This window comes from Lepidothrix coronata, unplaced genomic scaffold (assembly GCF_001604755.1).
Source record: "Lepidothrix coronata isolate B3197 unplaced genomic scaffold, Lepidothrix_coronata-1.0 Scaffold21, whole genome shotgun sequence".
Lineage (NCBI taxonomy): Eukaryota > Metazoa > Chordata > Aves > Passeriformes > Pipridae > Lepidothrix > Lepidothrix coronata.
Genome location: NW_016690201.1, coordinates 2556622 through 2577436, shown reverse-complemented (window position 1 = coordinate 2577436; position 20815 = coordinate 2556622). Strand labels below are relative to the sequence as shown.

At 41.1% G+C, this 20815-nt stretch overlaps 2 protein-coding genes and 1 long non-coding RNA gene across 18 annotated transcripts in view; 1 reads left to right on the top strand and 2 right to left on the bottom strand.

The window, feature by feature from the left end:
* Positions 1 to 222: 222 nt before the first annotated feature.
* On the bottom strand, positions 223 to 8723 carry CUNH21orf59 (chromosome unknown C21orf59 homolog). Its single transcript, XM_017807946.1, has 7 exons — positions 8328 to 8723; positions 7076 to 7243; positions 5832 to 5899; positions 3882 to 4040; positions 3316 to 3447; positions 1878 to 1973; positions 223 to 1797 (listed from the first exon to the last, which is right to left on the bottom strand). Exons 1-7 carry the CDS (start codon positions 8464 to 8466, stop codon positions 1687 to 1689), a joined length of 873 nt encoding a protein of 290 aa, XP_017663435.1. The 5' UTR covers positions 8467 to 8723; the 3' UTR covers positions 223 to 1686.
* Positions 8724 to 8749: 26 nt separating this feature from the next.
* On the top strand, positions 8750 to 19478 carry LOC108493953. Its single transcript, XR_001873669.1, has 3 exons — positions 8750 to 8888; positions 8969 to 9182; positions 19314 to 19478. It is a non-coding gene; the product is annotated as an uncharacterized LOC108493953 (long non-coding RNA).
* Positions 9184 to 20815, bottom strand: part of SYNJ1 (synaptojanin 1) — a 54416-nt gene continuing 42784 nt past the window's right edge. For 6 of the 16 annotated variants that reach the window (XM_017807928.1, XM_017807927.1, XM_017807932.1 and 3 more), the window contains 6 exons: positions 19296 to 19343; positions 17716 to 17754; positions 17580 to 17620; positions 15842 to 15950; positions 14684 to 14895; positions 9184 to 11295 (listed from right to left, as the gene is read on the bottom strand). In XM_017807928.1, coding sequence (XP_017663417.1) covers positions 10447 to 11295; positions 14684 to 14895; positions 15842 to 15950; positions 17580 to 17620; positions 17716 to 17754; positions 19296 to 19343 — 1298 coding nt within the window. In that variant the 3' untranslated portion in view covers positions 9184 to 10446. Of the gene's footprint in view, positions 11296 to 13063; positions 13088 to 14683; positions 14896 to 15841; positions 15951 to 17579; positions 17621 to 17715; positions 17755 to 19295; positions 19344 to 20815 lie in introns of all 16 variants that reach the window. The other 10 variants (XM_017807937.1, XM_017807942.1, XM_017807939.1 and 7 more) reach the window with 6 other exon arrangements.

Below are 20815 nucleotides of genomic sequence, written 5' to 3'. Positions count from 1 at the left end.
CAGCTCCTTAAACAGAGGTGAGATTTTAGGGAGGGGAATTGTTGTCACAAGCAGAGCTGTAACTCCCTTTAACTCCCCCCCATACACAAAAAGTGCCAGGCTGCCTCACAACCTGCTTTAAAAGCTCATAAACAGCATTACATTTTTTTCTGGCTGCCAAAAGGATGTAAATATTTTAGGAAGTTGCTGGGAAAGAGAAAAACAAATGTGTAACAACCCTAAGTCATTAATCTACAAAGTCATTTGGGTTATTTATTGAAGCACTTCCATATAGTTGTCCAAACAAAAGAATTACTCAAGGCAGAACCTGTTTTGAACAGACAGCATTCATACCAATCCCCATGGAACCACTATGGAGAGCACAACAGGCAGAGGGGAAAGGGTTTGTATCTGTAGAAATCTCCTTAAAAGCCACAGCAACACTTCCAGCAGTGTGGGCAGGACTGACCAGGAGCTGGACCAGGTGACCAACAACCTTTATAACAAACTGTGATTTTCTGGTGATTTCACTGGAGTGTTCCCCATCCCAGTTATGGATCACAAACATCCACCATACCACTGGGGGTTACAATGCCAGTGACATTAAGAATTAAGTATTTCCAGATTTTCTTCACTCCACCCTTTGATGAGGACAAAGGAGCACATTAGGAAAAAAAGCTTTCAGCTACAGGAATGGTTAAAAATCCCTAGAGCTGTACAGGGCAAGTTCTGCAACTTTGAAAAATCCCACATGCAGATTTTTTTTTTTTTTTTAATAACACCATGGTACTGGAAAGTTGAGGTTCAACAAAAACTACCAGACACCAAACTTTTGTAAGAGTAAAAAAAAAAAAAAAATAAAATCAATGATTGAAGTAAAACCACCATTAATAGTTCACTGAATGGCATTAATTATCTTTTCTGCATCCAGTCTTCCAGCTGTGAGTTCAGCCAACACTTGAGAGTTTTAACTTCATCTGTCTCTGACCACAGTAATACAGAAAATGATTATTTTTTACTTCTATCTTAGAGATCATGTCCTATTAAACATGGTTTTATTTATCCAATCTACTTGCAAATGACCCTTGTTTTTGTATATAGATTTCTGTTAACCTTTATATACCAGCAGTGAAAACTAAACCAAATGAATTAAAATTATGCATTCCACAAGGATTTTTGTGTTATTTGTCTTTATACAAAAATACTTCCTTTAAAAAATTGTTAAGAGGTTAACTCAATTAAAAAAAATTATAGTTTGGATTAGCTATGTTGAAATTTGAATGAGCATATAAAAATCATTAACTATCCCTGCATTAGCCTGGGAAAACTGATTTCTCATAAAATAAATTACCTGTTACAGGGCACACCACCTAATAGTAATGCAAGAATAAGAAGAAACTATAAAGACCACTCCAAACAACACCAAACATTCCAGTGCATATTTAGTAGATCTGTTATCTAGGAAATGGATTAACATTTCAATATTCAAATTACAAGTTTCTAATAAAATACGAAACTTCAAGAGAATTGGTTCAGTTCTTTGCAGAGACAAATGCTGCTGGAGTTACAGAGAAATGTCAACTTTTATTGAACACCCAAGGCTATAGAAGTGACAACTTCAGCTTCTGACAGAAGAACCTACTGCACACAATCCTCTCTGCAAACAAGAGTATTGACCAAACAGCTTAAGAAGGGGTTTGCAGAGCTTCATCTTGGACCCCATTTGATGTCTTTTACACCATGAAATTGCCTTTTCAAAGCATGGTTGTCTGCCCACTCAGCATTTAGAAATGAGTCGTTGTCATCCTCCTCCAGTTTCTGTAAACAGAGAGGAGAGGAAGGCAGTGAGGGACACAGCCCAGGCTCCCACAGCTCTGAAGCACCAAAGAGACACTCACCTTCAGCTCCTCCTGCTTTCTGTAGTAATACAGCATCATCTCTTTTTGCTCTTCATGACTAATCACAGGCTCACGCCCTGGAGCTCCTTGTCCTTTCTGGAAGGGAAATGGTAGATGTTACTGTTGGTGGTATTTGTGATACAAAGTAGAAGCTGCAAAGATAGCAAAACCTTCAAAAGATAGCAAAAAGCTACACAAAGATAGCAAAAACCTTTCTTCAGACAACAGGATTTCTCAAATTTAATAAGGTCCCTCGGGACAGAAGAACAAATGCTGCTGCATTCATAGAATCACAGAATGGTCTGGGTTGGAAGGGACCTTGAAGATGATTTAATTCCAACCCCCTGCCATAGGCAGAGACACCTTTCACTAAATTAGGTTGCTCCAAGCCACGTCCAATGTGGCCTTGGACACTTCCAGGGATGGGACAGCCACAGCTTCTCTGGACAACCTGTGCCAGGGCCTCACCACCCTCACAGGGAAGAGATTGTTGTTTTTTCAACTGAGGGTTATTTTTTCATCTCAGCATCTGAGTCATGCTGTCAATTCTGCGGACATCAGTGGAAGATGCAAACAGGATTGAGTCTAGTTTACTTAAACTTCCACTTTAAAAGACACAATAAATCTGTTTTAAGGTCATTCTAGATATCTCAGGATAGGTCCATCTATCTTTAGCTCCCCTACTAATACAGACTCAGGATGGCATAATACTTAGCAAAGCAGGGAAGGAAGGGAGTTACGAAATACTACAAATAAAAGAAAATTTATTTTTCAGGTAATTGTCCTCTTGGAAGAAATGATGCACAGAGAAGAAAACAGCTGGTGACAGCTACTGTCAGCAATAGCAAGCAGAGCAGCTTCCATGGAGAAGGCTAATGATCTCTAGAACAAAAAGTGTCTGAGACAGTTTAGGCAGAGAGAAACCCTTGCACTACTCCACATCCTCTGAAGAGGTCCATCAACTAATTAAACGAGCAACTTCCCTGGGAACCTACACCTCAGTGGCTGTTAAGCTGCCACACCGTTTTTCAGTCACCCTGAGAGGAAAGAGAAAGAAATTCTGGTCTTCTAAATGACACATAAATCACCTGACTTATCTCCAAGGGATGCACTGCAGACACCTGCAGGTGACAAGATTTGCTATAAGACTTTTCTATTTGTATTTCATCTATTTTTAAATACCTCTTTGTTGTACTTCACAAAAGTGCTATGGAGTAAGTAATAATACCAGTTACAGGATGTAACTGACAGGCAAAGGAATTACTAAAGAAAAATTTGGAATATAATAAATTCAAACCTTAAAATAGATGTGCCATTTTAAGACACTCAAGCCAGGACTAATATAATCCATTTTAGACACCTATGGACAATTCTCTTCCACAGAGTACAGACAGCCAAAGGTGAAGAACTTATACAGACATCTCCTAGCAATACTCACTTTCTGGATCTTGACAATGATGGTTGTTTTCTCATTTTTTCCTACATAGTCAGACAGCAACTTTGTTTCTTGCAACTCCTTTCCTGCCCACCATAACTGTGCTTCTGATTCTTTTATAACTTCAAGTCCAGCCTGTGACGTACAAACAAGGTGAAGTGTTAGGGGTGTTGTTTCTTGCTCTATTTGTTTCTTGCTTTTTTTCAAAACCTACTTCTGCTACATCTTTCTCCTCATGCTCATCTATGGCATTCATTCATATTCCATTCAATCTTTATCTCCTGTGAATACTATGGGCAATCAGCTCTCCATACTGGAGGTGACAAGCTATTTAAAATGAGATCCAGACTTACCTGAGTGCTGAAATATTTTATTTATTTATTTATTTTAACTAGAAATAATTTTATTTCTACTTAAGCTATTGGTGTGTTTTTACGTAAACCGTGAGACTAAAATATTAAACAAAATTTGTAATGCAAGTGAAAACAACCTTCATTGATACGATGGAGAACAGCATAGCACAAGTTTAACCCAGGGACTACATAGAATGGGAATACATTACTGCATACATGAGTTCCTGACAAGTCTTCTTTATCTTCAAACTCCATCCTAATTGGATCATGTGGAGGCAATCCCATTGGATACACAATCATCACAGCCCCTCGGAGCTGCTCCAATGCGTCTTTCACCATCTCCATATTAATACACACGTTGGCCTGAACTTGTTTCTGAAATACAAACAGGGATCATTGGCAATTTAAGCAAACCTGCAGAAGACTTTGCTTTGTAGCCAGTTCAAAGTTTCAGAGGTGGGATATCTGAGCAGAGCTAATGGACTGCATAAAGATACCAGAAGTGCAAATTTCCTTGTTGGAATACGGACTTTGGCGAACATCACTCCCCTTTGGCCCCTCTGTTTAGCCTGCTTACATGGGGCGGGGGAGGAAACAAAAATAGGAGATCTCCACTAAATTGTGCAGGAGGCATTTAGCACCAACTGCCTGTGTGACACAGGACTCAATCCAGGACATGTATGACCACAGAAATCAGACAGAGAGGCTTTGGTTCCAAGCACTTGTGATTCATGAATGTGATTCAAACCAGAAGAATTCAAGTGAGGGATAAAGAAGGGGCCCAAAACTTGAAAGAAAAAATAGAGCATATGTGAGCAGAAGCATAAAGCTTGGTATATTCATAGAATCAATCATAGAATCAACTGGGTTGGAAATGACCTCTGAGATCATCAAGTCCAACCTTTGATCCAACACTGCCGTGGTTATTAGACCATGGCACTAAGTGCCACATCCAGTCTCATCTTAAAAACCTCCAGGGACAGTGATTCCACCACCTCCCTGGGCAGCCCATTCCAATGTTTGATTATTGTCTCTGTAAGAAATTTCTTCCTAATATCCAACCTAAATCTCCCCTGGCACAGTTTAAGACCGTGCCCTCTTGTCCTATTGCACAGCTACTGGAGAGACTTGTATGATCAAACACTTGAGGTCATTCCAAACCCTGCCACAAGGCATAAAGGAGAAACATAATACATCTGGAAGAGAAGAAATAAAGCTTTTCTCTATGGATTTAACAGTTTCAGTATTTAAAATAATAAGGTACGAGAATGTTGCCTCCTTGTGGACACTCTCGATCTGGTTAACTAGCCTGTAAAACTTAAAATGCACATTTCTTCATTTTCATTATAAAGTGATGTACATAACAAACCACTTCCCAAACTATCTTTAATTTCATTCAACGAGGAAATTTTATAATAAATATTACTTAATTTGTGTTTCAAAGTCATACAAGTGTTGACACACAACATGGAACATGTACAGATTTGGCAAAGCGAAGCTGAATACCTGAAAGCACCATCCCACAAGGGCCTCACACTTGTCTTTGAACAGACTCACTGGGACTGAGCATGAGTCCAAGTGCTTGTCAAACCAAAGCCTAATCCCTGCCCCATCCCTGGGCCAGGCTGGATGGGGCTTGGAGCAACCAGGTGTAGTGGAAAGTGTCCCTGCCCGTGGCAGAGGGGTTGGAACTGCATGAGCTTTAAGGTCCCTTCCAACCCAAACCATTCTGTCATAATCTAAGAGATTAGAACACATTTTTCAATTAAGTATACATATAACACAAAAGGCTGTGTTGACTCCAGGAAGAGCACAGAACCCAGTTAATTTTTCACCAGAAAGCACGACAAGTATTCACCCAAAGAACACATCAATAGCAAATTGTTGGGAAACCCTGAGTGCGATTTAATCATTCCACGTGGGCTCGGCTGCCAGCATTCACTTGGAGTTTAGGATCTGATTCCTTAACCTGTTGAACCAGCTTGCCAAAAGCCACGAAGGAAATAATTAACAGAGATGTCAGTTTTTATTAGACTATTCACATCACTACATGGTATTTCTCAAGAGCTGGCAGCCCTTGCACTGAAAGAAGTCTGGTTTTATTTAAGCTGCCCAACCCCACAGCACTAATTAAGAAAGTCCCACATACCACTTGAGGAAATTTACCTTAGAGATTAGTGCCTTGGCTTCCTCTATTGTCTTCTTTATAACCTGCTGCATTTTTTCATTTGGAGCTAAAAATAAGAGACACATATTTCATGGTCCACACTTACTGTAAAGAAACCAAGCACATAACCTGTCCAAAATCCACTGTGAGCGAATGAAACAGTGTTGAATCACAAAGCAGGAGAGACACTCCTAAGATGCAGCCTATTTATGAGTTGGATTGTTCATTCCCATTTCTCACTAACTTACAAGACAAAACAGTATTTCTCATGGGACAGTCAAACTTACTTTTCCCCAGACATGTGACTGGTATTTGCCCCATCCCCAAGTGTTCCAGACCAGGTTGGATAGGGCTTGGAGCAATCTGTTCTAGTGGAAGGTGACCCTGCCTATGGCAGAGGATGAAACTGGATGAGCTTTAAGGTCCCTTCCAACCCAAACCATTCTGTGATTTCACAATTCTGTGACTTGGAACTTCATTTGGGACACAGGTAGAGTAGAAAGCTACTGAGTAGAAAGCAACAACCATAATCCCATACCCTCCACAACATAAAACAAGGCCCTTTCCCTGCTGGACTACTGGGAACCATACTGGCAGATGTGCTTTTACTGGGCACAACAGCTCACAGTGTTCTGACTTTTTTCTAATTAAAATCTCAATCTAACAGCAAAGGCAGTTTTGCAAATACTCTGTTCATTTCATATCACATCACACTTATCTATTTTAATTGCTATAAAAAGCCTGTCCTCAAACACAAAAATCCAATTAAAGCATACTCATTCCCAGCTTATTTCCCACTTAGGTGCTTGATGGCATTTGGTTTGGCCTATATATCCACACGTTCAATATTCTGAATTTGTCAACATTATAAAGCTGTCCTCTCACTAACAAACACGTGTTCAGTGAGTCTGAGTCCCAGTCAATGAGAAAAAAGGAGAAATATTAGAAAAACAACCTGTTGATATATCTTGGAGTCACTGGAGAAAACCAGTTCTCAAGTGTACATTTTCAAAATGGGGAGAGTAAATTACAATGGACACTCAACTTGCTCCTGGTGATTGTTTGTGTGCTGAAGAGATATGCTGCTCTGTAGGCTTTTAAATCAGTATTACCCCAGGCCCTAACCCAAGACAGAACTCCTGGGTATGTAACCGATACTTTGGCTATTCAGGTCCAGAATTAGGAGTTTGTTATAGATGGTCTGTGTCTGCAGGGAAAGAAACAAATCTTTACATTGACTTACCGTGCCCATTTCTCCGTCCCATTTCATCCTTCCTGAAGATGCTCCCACCGCTTGGGACACACTTCTCTGCCCACTCATCCTTTAACTTCAGCTCTCCAATTTGCTCATCTGTCAGTCCTTGCATATTGTAAGGCAAGGAAATACCATGCACTGCCAGCTCCTCCATCTCTTTTGAGTGTTTAGAGAACAAGATTAAAAGTCTTTGTTATTACAGACCATTTTCAAAAGCCTTTCACATGATGTGTGTGCAGGCAAACCTTAACCCCAGCCTTCAGTTTAAACAGCTAAGTACAGGGAATAAATATTAAGGGATATAAAGACAGATAGATACAGATGCTGTAGTTATGTCAAAATTCATACATTTCCTATACATATACAACAATATAACAAATACACGTGCAGGGATTCAAGCCTCGATGGTACCTGCTGGCCACAACACTTTTCTTTTTGGTATTTCCCTAATCAGCTTTAGCTGTTTGTTTTTTCTTTTAAATTTCAGAGCAGGCTCAGTAAGGCCTCAGACATGCCACAAACCCAGTGGCTGGAGCACAGCAGGTGAGGGTGGGCTGCACCCCCCAGGTCAGGCTCAGCTGAGGGGAATCTCAGCTCTGGCAGCCCCGCAGCAGGGGCAGAAACATTTTTTAAAACTGCCTCAGAACTGAACTCAGCACCAGTTCAGACACATCTGCCACTCCATCACATGGCAGGGGATGCTTTGCACCAAGTACGTGGTAGGGAACAGTGTCATTCACGTGTAAAGGGACACTGCTGGTCACAAAGGAGTCCTTTCCACTGCCAAAATGGGAACTTTGGACATGGAGTGACAGGACAAGGAGGAATAGCTTTAAGCTGAAGGGGAGTAGATTTAGATGAGATATGAGGAAGAAATTCTTCCCTGTGAGGGTGGTGAGGCCCTGGCACAGGCTGCCCAGAGAAGCTGTAGCTGCCCTATCCCAGGAAATGTTCAAGGCCAGGCTGGACCGGGCTTGGAGCAACGTGGTCTAGCGGGAGGTGTCCCTGCCCGTGTGGGAGCGTGGAACTGGATGTTTAAGTCCCTTCCAGCCCCTGATTTAAGCAGCCACCACAGGCTCATGTAGCGGGTCCGTTTCCAGCCCTATGCAGTGCCCGCACTAAAATCCCAAGGCCGGGAATTCCCATGCGGTTTCGGTGGGCGGTCACCGCCCTTGCTGAGGGAGGAGGAGGCGCGTTCCCGCTGCCCAGCCGGTGCCCGGGCGCCGTTCCCGGGCGGTACCTGAGCACAGGCGCTGCACCTTCAGCCGCCCGTTGTGGATGCGGGCGGCAAGCGGCGCCAGCTCGGCCAGGCGGGCGCTGCCCGGCGCCTCCAGCAGGAATTGGCTCTCGCCGCCGCGCTTCACGTGCAGCCGCACCATGGCCGGGCCCGGCGGAGCCCCTCAGCAACGGAGCCGCGTCCCTGGATACCGGCGAGGAGGAGCCAACGCGGGGTGACGGCCGCGCCCAGTGACCCGGGACGCGCTGAGGGTACGAAGGGGCCGCTCCCGGGGCCGCCCCCGCTGTCACCGGGATCCTCGGGATCCGCCGGGATCCTCGGGATCCGCCGGGACCCTCCGGATCCGCCGGGACCCTCCGGAGCTGCCTCAACGGCGGCGCTTCCGCTTCCGGCCCTCCCGGGAAGCCACCGGGGCGCCCCTTAAAGGGCCCGCGCGCCCCGGCCGGCGGTCCCAGGGCCGGCCCCGGGGCACGGAGAGAGAACGAGCACCCGGACCAAGGGGCAGGAACGTTCGCTTCATGGACACCTGGGTGTCCCCGGGCAGGGAGATACAGCCATGGAGAGGTGTGCGGGAGCACCGGGAACAGCGCCCAGTGACACTGGGGGAGCGCGTCACATCACACTTCAATTCTTCCTGTTTTCAGGGCTTCTGCTGCTGGTCGTCGCTCCCATCCAACAACACACGTCACGGCGTTACTGTAGCTTACCTATATATATATATATATATATGTGTGTGTATATATATATATATATATATATATTTATAGACATACTGGAATTCCAGAGCATTCCCAGTGGTCCCTGGAGGTGCTGCTCCAGTCCCACAGCCCTGTGAAGTGCAGAGGTGCCTAACACCAGGTACAGTTCAGACAGTAGTTTTTAATCACTGCAGTTAGATATTCGACAACATATTTATCACGTGACTCCCACCAGCAAAAAGTTTCCCCCCAAAATTGGCTTGCCAATGTAGGAATATACCAAAACACTGATCACACAGATGTTTATAGCAACAGCGTAAAACAAGGTAACTCACACACCGAAGCACAAACGGTACCACTGCTGTTCCAAATGTACAAGTTGAGGGACCTGAACAGAAAAAAGCGCCATATAAAACTCACTATCACTGCTCTACACAGCTGCAGCTCATGGTTAACCAGGGACTGCTCAAAGGAACAATGCGTTATTTTATAGATCATGTCTTGATAGCACTGGAGAATTTAAAAAGCGCACTGCCCTGGAGTATTTTGCTACTGTAAATACAATGTTAGTGTGTTGTTTCACTCCCTGGCTGGTAGACTATATTGTCTGCAACTGGTAAAGACTGCTTTGTATCTCAAAACCCAAGGGGAATCTTTTTCAGGAGGTTGAGGGAAAACTTTTTCTATATGTTGTTTCTAATTTCTGGAAAAAAAAATATAGTTAAAATAGTAATGAATAAATAGATGATATGGAACAATTATTCTGAATTAGTGCTAGTGAGTGTATGTCACAATAGGATTTAATAGCTGAAATGTACTGACACAGAAAATTAGTTGAATATATTAATATGCAAAGTTTTGTTTGTATTTTGAAAGTAAACTACTTTCGTTGTGCCTCAAATTCAAATATAAGCCTTACAAATATCCATAGCCTCTGTTATAAATTAAAACAACTTCTAAACAATACTTTTCAACATTCAAATCTCAATAAACTTTGGCAGCTCTTTGGTAAATACTTATAAATACAATAAACAAAACAGTCAAAAGGGAGGGGGGAGGCTACCAGCAGGGAGCCTCTTTCTGTGGAATTCCACAAGGGGGACCAGAAATGAGAGAGCTCCCTAAGCAAAATCTATGTCCAGGATTGGTAGATTTTAATGACATCAGTAGCTCATCCTTCTTCTCTTTTTCTGTCTGTTCAAATACTATTACATCAGGATTTTAATAAATTTCAGACAATTTTTTTGTGCTCTACCATATATACACATTCAAAATTTATACACAAGCAATAGTGGCTGTTTATGAGTAGAGTTAAGTTTCAGTGCATTTAACACTTAATTATTGCACACAGAATAATCTCAAATACCCAATTATTCTACTGGATAAATGTAGCAACAAATACAACCTGTTGTATCTTTGAACAACTATCTTTCTGTAAAATCATGAGTTGGTGACACCTGGGGTGCTGAGGAGGCGAAGGGATCTGCAGGGGACCTGTTGCTGGTTGCTCTGGATGGTACAGGGGGTGCAGGGGGTCTCCTTGCTGGCATTGCACAGAAGCAATCAGTAGAGCTTTTATTCCAGTCATCACCAAAGTTAAAGTCTGAACCAAGGAAAGTCTTTTGTTCAGTGCCCAGCAAACCTGGAGATCCGGCTGACTTCCTGGAGCCGAGTCTCTGAAAATCCGGGACACTTGTAGATGGCTTTAGCTTCAGATTGAAGTTCTCGTCCTCATCAAATGTCACCCACCCCTTGGGCTGCACATTTTCTGCCTTGAGAGATCTACTTGGCAAGCAAAACGTGTTTTCAGCTGCATCCACAGAAAATAGAGGCTTGGCTGTGTTACAGCTGGGGCGGGGCAGGGAAGGGAAAGGATGGGAAACCGCAGGTCCTTCCCATACCTGTGAGGTTATTCCGGACCCTTGCGTTTCCATCCTAAACGGGTTCCCAGCATTAGGAGTCCTTTCAGTGAATGGATTTGTGCAGTTCAGCCCAGTAATAAATGGATTTGGAGAGGTGCGCTTATGCTCCTGGGATGAGTGGAAGGTTGGAATAGGAGGCATTGCTGGCATGCAGTTTATAGTATTCAAATTATCAGCGTTTCTTTGTGCTGCTGAAGGCAAAGGTGTCAACTCCTGGCTTAAGGTTGGAGCGGGTGATGTTCGGACACATGTCTGCATCTGGGACATGAGCAGCTGGAATGACAGGTCTTCAAAAGGGTCACTGCTGAGCTGGGGGCCAGGGTTGGAGCTGTACGTCCAGCTGGGTTTCAGCTGCAAAGGAAACAACGTGCTCAATAATCCTGTGGCTGATTCCAGGTTATTCCTGACCCCGCCCTTTCTCACTCTTCCAGCTGAAACTTCAACACAATTCAGCTGTAACTAGAATGGAAACAACCCTGAATCCCTTCTCTGAGAAAAAGCCTATGAGTTGTTAAACACCACACTGGTGGTCAACACAGCTGGAATCGACTTCCTACAGGTCAGAATTCCAGTGAAAGGCACCAAGTCCAAGTGAATGTTGGATAAGAAAAATCTTTGGGAAATGCTACTGTATTCTAAACAAGTGATAACCCAGCACAGCTACAAAACAAAGACCTCCAGGTTACATTGTTTGTCACACTGATGTTACAAGCAGTATTTAAGCATCACAATGGGAGGAAACATTAGTGTCATTAGTATGTGCATGTCAGACATTTCTACGCAGACACAGGCATCCGTAGGCATTCCAGTGCTTCCTGGCATGGGAAGGGACTGGTTTCATATTTTAAAATGGCAAGTTATCCTTGTTTAGTATAATACTGAATGGAGAAGACAGAGTTTTCTCCGCAGAACTTCTCAGCTTTTAAAAACATATTTCTGTTTTTTACATCTCTTCTAACAACAATGCAACTTTTTTACCTTGTAAGAACTGTCCAAAAAGGTGGAATATCTACTTTTTCAGTCAGCATACTGACAGAACAGGGTTTGGAGCTTCCCCTTTTTTAATGAATTGAGCTTAAGTTAAAACAGCTCCTGAGAATTCAAATTTCACAAAAAAGTTTGTCATTTTAACACATCACCTTAATATACCCAAAGAGTTTGGGTATTTAGCTTGAAAATTCTGTTAACTAGTGTTTTGTTGAACTATGGTGTGAGCTAATACATAGTATTACTACAGCCTGACCTCCATCTTTATCCATCTTGGGTTCACTGCATTTATTGTGCATAGTTTGAAGTGTGTCTCCACACATCCACTACCTAAGCAGCTCCATAAAATTAGTCTACAGACTTTAGGGATTCTAGGGAATAATAATAATAATATTTCAAGTTTTCCCCAGTGTACGCAGCATAACAATTTATTTTTAAAAAATTTCAGTTGTAGCTTGAATGGGGTGTATATATAGTCAGTGTTCTGCAGAATAATATTAAACCAAAGGCACTGAGTAACTGAGGGGAAAATGTGAAAAACAGAACTGCAGAAAGAATAGAAATCAAATGCAGCTGGGCACCAGCTGGTTATGTCCTGTAGTCATTTGAAGTGCAAGATCCCAAAGAAACTACGAATCCCAATTGCTCTTTATTGTAAGTAAAAATTTGATCTGAATAATTCTGGAACCAAATGCCTTTAAAATTGTAACAAACCATTTATTTTACTTTGGGTAGTAGTAAGTTCTCTGCTCTTTGAAAGATGTGAAATATGGGGTTTATTTTGAAAAAAATTTTACACTTAAGAGAATATTTAATGCCAAAATTGATATTTTTTTCCCCAAATAGACTGAAACCAGGAGATTCAGCAGTGATTAAGCAACATAGGTCAGGGTCCAATTGTTTCATAAAAGATGATGAAGCAAAATATTTGCTCTGGCACTAATAAATGCAGTCTCACTTTTAAATGCATTATGAAAGGGAAAAGCAAACTATGGTATGACAGTCAATCCATGAATGCAGACAGGTGGTTTTTAACATGGATGGGACTGCAGATGTATGAAAACAAGATTCATACATCTTTTCTGCTTGAGTAGATGGAGACCACATACAAGATTGGTAAATAGTCAGATACCTGTTACCCTGATGGTTGCTCCTGCTTGTGAAAGAGAAACAGACATCAAAGGAAAGAAAGTTAGGAAGAAAATTCAAGTAACAAAGCAACCTCATGTTAAAAATACTTCCACAAATTTTCACAAAGCCATTTTTTGAGCTATGAATACAAACTGCAAGTATTTATTATACACTAGACTAAATTCTGAATTTCTGTTGTATTCTACTGTAAGCTCGACCATTATGAATCAAAAAACCAACTCAAGCCCATTCTAAGTTTTTTCCATACAGAGACTCACTGTGCAGCTGACTGAGCTACTTTTTGGAGATGGATTATAAGAATTTGAGCGTTGATGGTCTAATTCTAACCACCTATTAACAGGAAAAGCCCCATAACTCCCATTCTAGGAACTGTGTTGGGACAGCCACTCACTTGTAGTAACAGTTTTTCAAGCTGAAAAACCATAAGGCTTCTCATTCTATTGAAAATTAAAATCTCCTTACTTTACAATAAAGAACATCTATTTAAAATAACTAACTCTCTCTTTTAATATACTGCTTGGTAATCTATAGAATCCTGAATATTCACACTGTATAAAAGCAATTATTTTTATAAGAGAGATTCAGGTTCTTCAATATCACAATCAAGATTTGCATAGAAGGATGGGCTTGGAATCCACTACCTCTCAAAAGACTTTGTATTTATTTAAAAAACTTTCCTCAGAAACGTCTGTATTTTTTAGCCTAAGTTTCCAAAATGAAAACCAGTTAACAGGCAGACAGAGAGGTTCAGTAGAAAGAAAGGTAAAGCATTTAAAGATTTTTTTAAATTTGAATGCAAAATCAACTCACCAAGGACTGAATTTAGCTGCTTTACTATGGTACAAAATAGGCATTAACTAACTGCTGTAGCAAAAGAGGTCTTCAGGTGTAGGCATAAGCAAAAATCTGAGCAGCATTGAAAACCTGATTCTGCATTTTTAAGCAGTAGGAAGAAACTATGGCTTTCCCTAGAAAAAGTTGGTGTTCTTTTATAATAATATTCTAAATCGTCCCACAGAACAGAATGTTAATGTTACTGGATGAAATTTTCAAATTATTTTGATATGTTTCTATATTTCAACTGACACTGGGGAATAGGGAAGAATCTGTTTTTGTTAAGTATTTATCAGTATTGTCTTTCTCCAATGAATGATCATCAACAATAAAGCACCACATCATGCAATGACCTTATTCAAAACCTGTTAGCTACTTACTAATCTTATTTGCTACTTATGTCATGCAAGTGTCATTATAAAATTAAATTTCTTAGACTATTTTTCCACAAAAAGTTGCCAGATGACAACATAATTTTAAGAATGAGATCTCCTTAAGTTGTAAGACTGTCACAAGAAACCCTAAGTTAAATGTTCAGTATTAGTTATTCATGGACAATACTAAATATTTAGTATTTAGTTATTCACGGATACGTAAGCAATTATTACCCTACTAGAACCTGATGACCTCTGAATCCACTCTTTTGACCTTTATTTTCGTTTATGTGTTTGCTTTAGGAGTTCCTCACAAGTCTGCAGCATTCATAACAAGCTGTGTTAATTTATATAATAAAAAAAAAATGTATTTCCAAAGTGTTTTTACTTACTTGCTGCTGGGATGGAGCAGGTTCAGAAGGCAAACTGTGAGAGGATCGGCTACGAGGAGGCGGCTGTGGGGGTTCCAGGCTTTGTGGAGCACTTGCCTGAGATGGATGTGATACCACAGGAATCAGGGGCTCCTGCATCCTTAGCACAGGAGTGCTGGGCTGAGCAGGGGCAGCAGCCTGAGGCTTTAGTGGTTCAGGAAGCAACGGTGAGCCTAAAAGTACATTTGGAGTGATTTTCATCATAAAGAATTAACAGAAGTCCTTAAGGATGGCACGATGAGGAGAAATGGCTGTGGAAGCACCAGAGAGAACTGCAGGTGGCTCTAAGAAGAGCAAGTGTTCATGGCAACAAGATTGGAAATCATCAGAAGCTCAGCAGATCTCCATCACAAATTATTATTATAGTTTAAACTGAAAGAGCAAGTTTAGATTGGATATTGAGAGGAAATTCTTCTGTGTGAGGGTGGTGAGGCCCTGGCACAGGTTAGTCAGAGGAGCTGTGGCTGCCCCATCCCTGGAAGTGTCCAAGGCCAGGTTGCATAGGGCTTGGAGGAACCTGTTCTAATGGAAGGTGTCCCTGCCCAGGGCAGGGGGGTGGAAGTGGATGATCTTTAAGGTTGCTTCCAACATAAACCATTCTGTGACTCTATACAAAACAGAGAACCAGAAGCCATGTCATTCCTAAATGTACCTCAGCAGTATTGAAAAAGTATTTTGGAAGTCACTATTATAAAATGTATATTTTAATATTAATGAAGGGGGTTTGTAAACTGTGAATTTAGGAAGTGGTTTTAAGAGTCAAACAAATTCTATTCCAGATCTTACAATTACAGAACTACCAATCCAGAGAATGTCCAGTGATCAACATGAAGGGACACATCACCGTGCCCAGACCAAAATACTGCACTCTGATCATAGCTTCTCCTGATACCAGGAAATCTACGGGTCAAGATCTCAGGTGATCTTGAGATTATTATCTGGTGAGGGTTTACAGTACTCGTGGATGATTAACAGAAACTGCCAAGTGTTACTACATTCAAGAATCTTAATTTCTAGTGAAAAGTGGAGACATCTATTGGAAAACAATGCGTTCAAACCAGAGACCGTATCTCTTGACTGAATTGTGACATTTATATTTAACCTACAAAGGAAACTCACCCCGTGGTGGTTCAGCTGGTTTGGTCTGAGTTTCGGGTACTGGTCTTCCCCCCGAGGAACGGACATGGCTTTGTGGGGCACTGATAACTCCAGCTCGAGGAGGAACAGTCTGACATGATAAGGGGTAAAAAGAAAGTATTTTAGCTCTACTTTGGATCTGTAGTCATCTACTGCTAAATGATCTGGGATAATCAGGACTCTGTGAAAAATAAATGATTTGATAACAGCTGCTGAACTAACATCCTATGTCCATGTAAAAGCAAAGAATATATTCAAAACACAATGAAGGTTCAGTTCAAAGCAAAGAATTTTTACAACTGTTTTCAGCTTTATATAAATATTTACCTGTGCACCAACACTAGAAGCAATTATTATTTTGCTAGTATCAATAAGATAATTTACCTAAGCCTGTGAATTGCTGTAAGCAACACAACCAACAACAGCAGCTACTTTGTTCCTCAACAAACAGTACTGATAAAACACACACTCTGCCTCATTTGAAGGCTGGAGAGAAATAGGAAGTTATTCCAGATTACAGCTGAAATGAGTGAATTACAAACACCACATTGAAACCTGGATACAAGGCACTGGAATAAAAATGCCCAGACTTCAGGGGAAAAAAAGAGGCAAGCATCGTGTTTTTTCAGATCTTCTATTACATTTGTTTGTTTGTTTTGTTGAGGTTTAGGGGGGGTTTGTTTGTTTTGCTTGGGGATTTTTTTCTGTCTTGATAATATGAACAAAAATTCTTGCACTTATGCCAGTTTCAAGACACCGGTGAAGTCTCTTTTGTGCACCAGATTTTCTTATTTCCTGTGTATACCAGGTTTTCTTTATCCAAATTTTAGAAGAAGCTGTTTTATATTTCTGGAAAAATAACAAAAAAGAGCCAAGATCATGAATAATGTCTTTGAGAAAAAATGAATTAGCACAATATTACTTCAATGGACTACTGCAAACAGTAGTCCAAAACAGTAGTTTGCAGTAGTTGTAATACTGGAATATGCTGCAAAGTTTACAGAATTATCAGCAAACAATCCCATTTCTTAGTAATTCTTTAATGATAAGCCAAACACAAAAGCTCCTACATGCTGCTGTTAATAAAAACAAGGCAGATGTTTTCCATCTCTTGAGTTCTTGCTAGAGGTGAAGCATTTGAGCACCCATAAATCCTTATTTCCCTTCCTTCAGTTCAGTTCCATAAATAATGAAACACAGAACTAATATTTGTTGTACTAGTTGAATGTTTCCTTTTTACATGAAGACCTTTATCAAAATTAATTTTTAAAACAAGGTACAAAATCCCACAACGCATCAAATAATCATAATATATCAACTGCCCGGGTAATCCATTAACGGCTGCCAGGAATTAACTGGTGTCAGGATTTACATTTCAGCATAAAAGATAATACATTTTATCATACCAAATCAGCAAGGACATATAATACAAAGAGTAACTTTGCAGTTATTTGAAAGGAGATGTGTATTATTTGGGAGCCTGTTGCATAATTGTAAAGAGTGCAAAACAATCAAGTCACTTCCAGTATATATATATACATATACATTCTGGAGTATTTTTACTCAACAGACAAGAATTTCTGAGGGAATTAACTCATAGAAGCTGTAAACTGATCAGCCAATTTTGCAAATTTCTCACATCTGTTATGACTTACAGAAACATTGACCTAACAAACAGCATAAACTTAGGAGGAGAACTATTGTAAGACAGAATACCTACCGGTCTGGTCATGCCTGCTGCAGGTGGAGGGTGACTACGAACTGCAACAGATATTAGAGATTGTTGACTTAGAACATATTTCAAAATCAACTTCTCTCTTTATTATAATTAGTACAAAAGCATGTAAATGTATTACCTAAGTTATCTTTTCTTTGTGTTCCAGGACTTTTTTGTGCTTTGAAGCATGGAAAAAAAATTAGATTATCTGTGTTAGATAAGCCACAAATGGGTATTAGATGGCAATGTCACATTACCACTAATGAGAATGGGAGCAAAGAGAGACCAGTGATTTTTTAAAAAGTTGTTACATATCACAGTCTATCCATCAGCTGTCACTATAACACACTCCTATTCCGTGGCACACATGGAATAATTTGACCCTTTTAATTACAAATTAAGTCAAATTACCTCCTGTTCATTGCAAGGTAAAGATGCCCACCTGTACAGGTGCCCTGTGTTCTCAGTCATGCTAGAAGTTGTTTTGTTTTGTGGTGTATTCTGCAGATGTTCTAACAGCAGTCTTTAAAACAAAAAGAGCTGATATAACATAGTTCCTGGCCCTTCTCTCTAAGATAAATCTCTTAGACCACCAGCCTCACTGTGGCCATGCTGATGCTAATGACAGCCTTGTCACTATAATGCAACATCCAAGTTGGGAAGTGCAAGAGATGAAAAAACTACCTTTAGCTCAGACAAGTGCACAATTTTTAACAAGCCAAGAGGTTTGAGATTCTGGCTTGTGTTTCTGTGGCTTATTTCCCAGGAAGGCAAAACCACCATGCCAGTGACACTAAGTGGAAGGAATACTCTGGTGCATAAGACAGCTTCTGGGTGTCAGATAACCTCAGAACCACTGGAATGGGTTTCTGGGCACAGCTCTCAGTGATGCAACTCCCACCTGGAGTAAGCTGGTGCCAGTTTACCCTTCTTGAGGCAGGAGGATGGAGTGGATAGTCACCAAAAGGTCCCTTCCAACCTTGACTATTCTATGCATAGGGTGATTTTGCCAATTTATAAAAATAAACCAGCAATATGGCCAAAGTTAATTGTAGAATACAGGAGGACATCCTGACTGTGACTATATTAGGACTTGTATTGCCATACCTATATTTGTTGCAAAGACCAAATTCCTGTGGTGATAAGAAGAAACCCAAACCCCTGAGTGTGCTGGCATGGCTACAGCAGGACCCATCCAGCACTATTCATACATACTCCAGTTAGAATGTGCAAGAGAAATGCTTCTCATAACTGTATATGACACACAGTTAGCTATCACTGTGCTCTTTAGAAAGAGACAAAATATTAAATTGTAGACTAAATAGTTTAAATGGAACTTTCTCTCTCCAAAATACATGAACGTATGTAGTTATTTATGAAAAGTCAGGCTCCCAAAATTCCAGGTTTAGTTTCAGGTATAGCAGTCACTCTAGTGACCAGTCAGCACCAGATTCTTCTGAGAGTCAGTCTGGAAAGCATTCTTGATTAGGACACTCTAAGTTTTCACTTCATTTTTCATAAATGCCTTCTATAACAATTCCCACCATCACCGAAAACCAAGAAGCAACTTGGCTGTCTGAAAACTATGTTAAATAAAAGAAGAAAGATTCCATGTGATAAATACTTTCATGAAACTACCTTTACTATCACAAGGGCAATAGTATTAATCAGGTACTAAATCAGAATTCTGTTTCTAAAATACAAAAATTGTTATGTTACCTTCTACTTCTCTCCTAGCTACCCCAGGACTGGGAGGAGCTCCAAGACCTTTTCAGAGAAAGAAGAGAAGCTGTACATTGCATAAGAAAAGCAGCAGATTGAGAAAGCAAAACCAGAAAGAACACCACCACGAGAGAGCTGTACACAACTTAACACTGGCCTAGCTGGATTACAGTCACTTGTAGGAGATAATTGTTTGTGGCAGCATGGGGAACCAGACTGGTGTGAATTATAATTCAACAAGTATGCTCATGTTTAGTAACATCCATTGTTTGAATTCCATATTACAGCTGAAAGAGAATTTCATTGCTTCAAACTATTCACTCTCCACAAATTTTTGTACATTTGGTATGATCTTATATGTTGGTGTTGAACCTCTCCTAAAGCAGAGCATGTGCCTGCACTCAAACACTGGGGAGTAAACAGGTACATCAAACACACTCTGCAACATGTCATTTAGAATCCTAAGTAATCTGTTTCTGTCACACTCCCTCTGAGTAAGCAACTCGATGGAAGAAATGTTTCCCACTTTCTATAATGTATCCTACAGAACTGTATCATTATCTCCAAGCAGCGCTGTGTACTCGGGAGAGCTGTATCACCTGGTGTTACAGTTCACACTGAGAGAAAGCAGGCTTTCAATCATGCATAACCACGCCGAGTTGTTCTATTTCTGCAACCTGATCGAGCGTATACTGGGTCTCTAAAATTGTACGGTAAAAACATGGCATGGCATAGACAGTATGCAAGAGAAATCCTGAAGGAAAGAGTAACTGGTATCTGGCAACTCTGGAGTGGCTCGAGTCCAGAGGAAGAAAAGGAGCCAGTGCTCAGGAAGCCTACCTGAAAATCAAATTCTGCCTTAGTGCTGACACAGCCTCCTGCTTTCTCATCGTATGCCAATGTGTGGGATCTGCTCAGAGCTCTCTGTGATCTGTGAATTCTGTCAGATATGGGTGGAGGTGTCACTCGGAGTGGGCAGAGTGAAGGCTGCAGATGAGGCTGGAATGTGATTGTCTCCAGAGATACCAGATCTATGGTTTGGCTGAACATCTGGTTCAAAGACATGACATCCCAGCATATGTTATTTGTTGTGGGTGAGCTCCAGGCTCTGCCAATTCCCATTAGATTTCCACCCAAAAGTTCCTGACCGCAAAGTTCTCTGTGGGAGAAGCAGCAGTGAAGGAGCACAGGGGGGAAATTGCCCAAGAACATTCCACTGCTTGCAGGTCATAGATCTGCCCTTTTCCCATGCAGCCCAGAGAAACCCCTGGGGAGAACAGAAAGTGGGAAAGACAATGGGAAGCCCACTTGCCACTGGAGGAGTATCAAGGGAGGTGGAGAGCAGCCCAGCAGAGCACAGGACACTCCTCTGAACCTTTGCTAGTCACAGAGACATAAAGCTGAATGTTCATCTCAGATGGCCATGGACACAAGGAAACCTCTCTCTTCAAGAGCAGGGAACTAGTTTGTTCATTCCACAGATCTCCTGAACCTTCCCTTCCTTCCCACAGCTCAGC

Excerpts from the sequence above, each read along its gene's own strand:
- CUNH21orf59 (XM_017807946.1), bottom strand. The coding sequence starts at position 8,466 with ATGGTGCGGCTGCACGTGAAGCGCGGCGGCGAGAGCCAATTCCTGCTG. Across the intron at positions 5,900-7,075 it reads GGGACGGAGAAATGGGCACG|CTCCAAATGAAAAAATGCAG; the intron begins GTAAGTCAATGT and ends TCTTATTTTTAG. Across the intron at positions 1,798-1,877 it reads GAAAGCAGGAGGAGCTGAAG|AAACTGGAGGAGGATGACAA; the intron begins GTGAGTGTCTCT and ends CTCTGTTTACAG.